At 64.3% G+C, this 5,224-nt stretch overlaps 1 protein-coding gene across 1 annotated transcript; it reads left to right on the top strand.

Annotated features, from left to right (window-relative positions):
* The first annotated feature begins 1,499 nt into the window (after window positions 1-1,499).
* LOC102935401 (phosphoglycerate mutase 2) lies at window positions 1,500-4,978 on the top strand. The gene is made up of 3 exons (XM_007066025.4): window positions 1,500-1,976; window positions 3,001-3,181; window positions 4,758-4,978. Exons 1-3 carry the CDS (start codon window positions 1,563-1,565, stop codon window positions 4,925-4,927), a joined length of 765 nt encoding a protein of 254 aa, XP_007066087.1. The 5' UTR covers window positions 1,500-1,562; the 3' UTR covers window positions 4,928-4,978.
* Window positions 4,979-5,224: the final 246 nt, after the last annotated feature.

Genomic DNA, 5,224 nt, shown 5'->3' on the forward strand with positions numbered 1-5,224 from the left:
ACCATGCAGCCCCAGCACCAGGAACCTCCATCCACCCCATGCCCTCCACGTACCGTCCAGCATACACCCACTCAGCTACCACCGCAGGCATCATCTGGCTAACTCCATCTCGCTTAGTGTCCTTCAGCCAGCCCAGGACCCCCAACGGGCTGAGGGCCTCAGTGACTCATCAGGGGTGTCACCCATGGAGTTGTCATGTCTGGCCTCACACTGCAGGAAAGCTAGAATTCTGCCCGCGAGCTGGATTCCAGGCCAGCAGCTAGCTGGAAGGGACATATTGCTTGGCCCCTCTGTTTTGCCCTTGCAGGGCGTTGGAGAAACAAGCCCTTGCCTAGGTTCAGGCCAGCCCCTTTTGCTCTGGCATCAGGGTGACAGGTGCCCCTGCCTGGATGCTACATAGTAGGGCACAGGTGAGCTCTGAATTCCTTACACTTCAGATCAGCCAAGAGTTGGCTCTGCGCTCAGCTGGGGGCTCATCCGGGCCAATAAGCAGGAGCAGCTCATAGTCAGATTTGTCCTCTCACACCCACATGGGGCAAGCCAGGCTGAGGTCCCCACTGAGCAGGTGGGAATTGAGGCCCGGAGAGGCTAAGTGACTTGCTCAGGGTCACACAGAGTCTGTGGCAGATGGGGACTCAAACCAGGTCTCCTACATGCAAGGCTAGTGCGCTAACCATTGGGCCATACTTTCCTGTCCTCCATGCCTCCCCCCCCGACACTGCACTCACCCTCCAGTCGCCCACAGGAGTGACACTGCAGTGGGCAGGGAGTGGGCGTCATGGGCACAGGGTATAGACAAATACAGAGATGGGCTGGGGAAGGCAGAAGCCAGCCCATGTCATCTGCCCACTGGGGAGTGACACCCAAGACCTCCTGGCACAGACAAACCCCGGCAGTGCTCTTACCGGCAGGAGAAACTAGCTGAGTGTCGGGAGATCCCAAGCCCCCAGGTGCATGTCAGGGGTGGGCCCAGCCCCTTCCTCCATATGCCCCCCCTTACTCAAGGGATCCCACCCTGGTGCTGTGACCCTTGCGGTGCTGTGCAAGCCATGCCAGCCTTGGGGAGTGGCTCCTCCGCCTGGGCGCCAAGGTGCGGGAGGGCACCTCCGTGGGCGAGGCAGACTGGCTCCCCCGCCCGTTGCAGCCCCCACTGCCACCTCTCCAAAGAGGCCCAGGGGCCAGTGACACTCCCGAGCTGAAGCAGCAGCTCTGGCTTGAACCATTCTCTGCCCCCAGCCCGGAGTGTTACTCTGGAGCCAGGCCCTGGGCCCAGCCCCCTCTTCTGGGCAGCTCCAACATCCAAGGTCATAAGACTGCCCAATTCCGGGCTATTTCTGTCCTGGGAGGGGGAGGGAGCCCTTGGCCTGGCTGTTACTGGAGCCCGGGGGGGACTGCCCTCCCAGCAGTGCCATAACTGGCTGCCTGCAGCTGTCCGTTTGCCCCGGAGTGGGTGCCGATTGGGCTGGGGGGGTATAAAAGGGGCACACAGGGCCATAAGGAGGTGCTGTTGCAGCTGCCACAGAGCTGGGCTCTCCAGGCACACTGCCCTCCCTGCCCCGAAGATGCCGACCCACCGGCTAGTGATCGTGCGCCACGGCGAAAGCACCTGGAACCAGGAGAACCGCTTCTGTGGCTGGTTCGACGCTGACCTGAGCGAGAAGGGGGCGGAGGAGGCGCGGCGCGGGGCCCAGGCCCTCCGGGAGGCGGGCTACGAGTTCGATGTCTGCTACACCTCGGTGCTCAAGAGGGCCATCCGCACCCTCTGGGCCATCCTGGACGGCATCGACCAGATGTGGCTGCCTGTGGTGCGCACCTGGCACCTCAACGAGCGCCACTACGGGGGCCTGACGGGCCTCAACAAGGCCGAGACCGCCGCTCAGCACGGCGAGGAGCAGGTGAAGATCTGGCGGCGCTCCTACGACATTCCCCCGCCTCCCATGGACGAGCAGCACCTCTACTACCAGGTCATCAGCAAGGTGAGTGCCAGCCAGGCACCCCGGGGAGGGGCAACCAGGCGCCTGGGTTGGAGGGGAGGGGCACTAGGGGGGGTGCTAGCTGGGCACTCAGCGAAGGAGGGGTGGGGGTGCTAGCCGGGTTCCCTGGGGGCTGGGTGGGACAGGGGAGGCAGAGGGAGTGCCAGCTGGGGGTGTGTGAGGTGGGCGAGTGCCAGATAAGGGGACAGCGAGTGCCAGCCTGATGTCTTGCTCAGCATCCTGGGGGAAAGATGGGGAGGATGCCCAGCTTGGTACCCCAGGGAGGGCTAGGACGTGCCCAGCCAGCTGCACTGGGGCAGGGTGGCACCAGGAGAGGCAGACGGAAGCATCCACTTCCCGGCAGGCTGACATCACAGGCAGGGGCAGCAGGTGCTGGGGGTTGCTGAGCTGGTGCTCGGCCGGGGGGGGGGGGGGGGAACAGGGCTTTTTGCTAAGCAAACAAGGATCTGGGGAGCGATGGAGGGGTAGGGACAGGAGGGCACATGCTCGCCCAGCATTGGACCCCAGGCCTCTCCCTCCCAGGACATGGTAGAGCAGGGGTGGGCAAACTTTTTGGCCCGAGGGCCACATCAGGGTGCGAAACTGTTTGGAGGAGTAGTGAAGGCTGTGGCCCCCAAACAGCCTGGCCTCCACCACCTATTTGCACTCTCCCACTTCCCGTCCCCTGACTGCCCCCTCCTGGGACCCTCCACCCCAAACCGCCCCCCCGGGATCCCACCCCCTATCCAACCCCCCTTGCTCCCTGTACCCTGACTACCCCAACCTATCCACACCCCCGCCCCCGACAGGCCCCCCGGGACTCCCATGCCCTATCCAACCCCCCCTGTTCCCTGATCCCTGAGCCCCAGAACCTCTGCCCCACTCCCCTCCCACGTTAAAATGTTCGTTGTTACCCAGGGTCCAGCCCAATTGTCCCCCGGCATCTGCCCCTGGGCTGGAGAGGGAGTGTTGGGGGCAAGTGGGGCTTGTGTCCCTAGCGCTACCAGGTTGTTTCCCTGCCCCCCAGGAGAGGCGCTACGCAGGCCTGAAGCCCGGGGAACTGCCCACGTGCGAGAGCCTCAAAGACACCATCGCCCGCGCCCTGCCCTTCTGGAATGAGGAGATCGTCCCCCAAATCAAAGCCGGCAAGAGGGTGTTGATCGCCGCCCACGGGAACAGCCTGCGTGGCATCGTCAAGCACCTGGAGGGTACAGCCCCCTGCCCCCCAGCTAGCTCCCCAGCTTGGGGGGCTCCACATTGGGCTTTTCGAGCTGGGGCACAGCCCATGACGGCACACCCTGTGCTCTGCCCAGTGGCTGCCCCTAGAGCCCCTGCTGCAGAGATCCCTAGTGACTGCCCAATGCCCAGGGCTATGCCCTCCCGGCCTTAGAGGCTCCACCCCGGAGAGAGGCCCAGCAGGCCCATGGGGCGGTTGTGAGCTCAGGGCCCTGGAGCAGACAGGCTGGGCCCCGGTGCAGAGCTATTGCTGACGGGTGACCTTTAGCTGGGCCGGGTGCCAGGCCCTGTGCTCTCTCAGCTATGCGCCCTTTGTAAGGTCTCTGGGGCTCGTTCCCTCTAGCCTTGGCGTCTGCTACTGGGGACACGGGGGCGAAACGGGTCCCCATCTGCCTCCTGGAAATTCGCTGCCTGTCGCCTTGCTCTGGGCTGGGGCTGCGCAGCCAGAAGAGAGGGTCCTCAGGGTGATTAGCAGGGCTGCCAGTGAGCTGTGGGGGCTGGTTTCCCAGCCAGCGGGCAGGAGACTGCTCTGCCAGGGGGGCTGCTGAGGAAGGGGGGCAGGGAGTGCCAGGGAAGGAGCTGCAGTGTGCTTAGAAGGGACCTAGCAGGGAGGTGTCCCCAAGCTCCCTCCCCCAAACCTGATTTGGTTAAAGGCTCTAAGCCACTCAGCAGCCAGCTGGGGTGGGCCGTAGGGGCAGCAGGTCTTATCCACCCTGGGACCTGTAGCTAGATATGGGCAGGAGGGAGTCTAATATGGGCATCAGGAGTCTGGGGGGCAACTCCTCCACCCCTCTCTGTGCCTCAGTTTCCCCCACTGTAACATGGGGCTGACGGCCCAGGGCTGGGAGGTCTAATCAGCGGGCAGGTGAGGACCCTGGTGCAGCACCCACAGTGAGCGACTCCCAGCCTCAGCACAGGTGCAGCCCAGGATTGGTGCGCCGTGCATCCAAGGCCCAAGTGAGTCAGGTGCAGGGTGGTGGGGAGTAGGAGCTGGCAGCTCCGTGACCGGCTGCCGCAGAAGGTGCTTGCTATTTTGAGGCGGTCATCACATTTCAAGGCTCTGGTTTCCACACTGACCAGCCACTTCCCCAACCCCCGCTGGGATTCGGTTTCCCTGGTCTCTGAGCCCCGGCCCAAAAGGTCACTGAGGGATTCCAAGGAGCTTTTTCAGATGCAGGCAGACGGAGTCACATGACCCAGTCTGAGAGATGTGGGGCAGCTCCTCAGGGGGCGCCCCACTACGCCCCCTGCTGGGAGAGGCCAGGGCTGGAGTAGCTGGAAACTTCCCCCACAACCAGCGCCCTGCCCCGCCCCCACAGCGCCCCCTGCTGGGACAGGCTGGGGCTGGAGTGGCGAGGGGGCTGCCCCCACAGCTGGCACTGCCACCCCACTGGCTATGTTTCTGCCTCTGCCAGCAGGAGGCGCTGTAAACTTGTCGCTCTGCAGTGGGAAAGTGCCTGGTGTCTCTGCGCTGGGGCAGTCGCAGTGGGCACCAAGGGAGGCAGCAGGAGCCACGGGCTGTCTGACCCCCGCCTGCTCTCCCCACAGGGATGTCCGACGCCGCCATCATGGAGCTGAACCTGCCAACTGGGATCCCCATTGTGTATGAACTGGACGAGAGCCTGAAGCCCACCAAGCCCATGCAGTTCCTGGGCGACGAGGAAACCGTGCGCAAGGCCATGGAGGCTGTGGCGGCTCAGGGCAAGGTCCAGAAGTGAGGGGGAGGGAGAGCAGCCAGGGCAATAAACCCATGAAACCCCGCCTGAGTGAGTGCAATGTGGGCGGGGGGTCCTCGGGGCCGGGCACAGCCTGGGGGGACCTAGCCCAGTGAGAGAGGGGCTCAGTGCCACATACAGCCTAGATGATCCAGCCTGGGCCTCAAAGCCTGGCACAGCCTGGGGAACGGGGCCCTCGGGGCCTGGCACAGCCTGTGGAATGGGGGCCACAGGGCCTGGCACAGCCTGGGGAGTTCTGTAGCCCAGTGGCAGGGGGCTGGGGCCTGGCACAGCCTGGGC

Source organism: Chelonia mydas, chromosome 26 (assembly GCF_015237465.2).
Source record: "Chelonia mydas isolate rCheMyd1 chromosome 26, rCheMyd1.pri.v2, whole genome shotgun sequence".
NCBI classification, from domain to species: Eukaryota; Metazoa; Chordata; order Testudines; family Cheloniidae; genus Chelonia; species Chelonia mydas.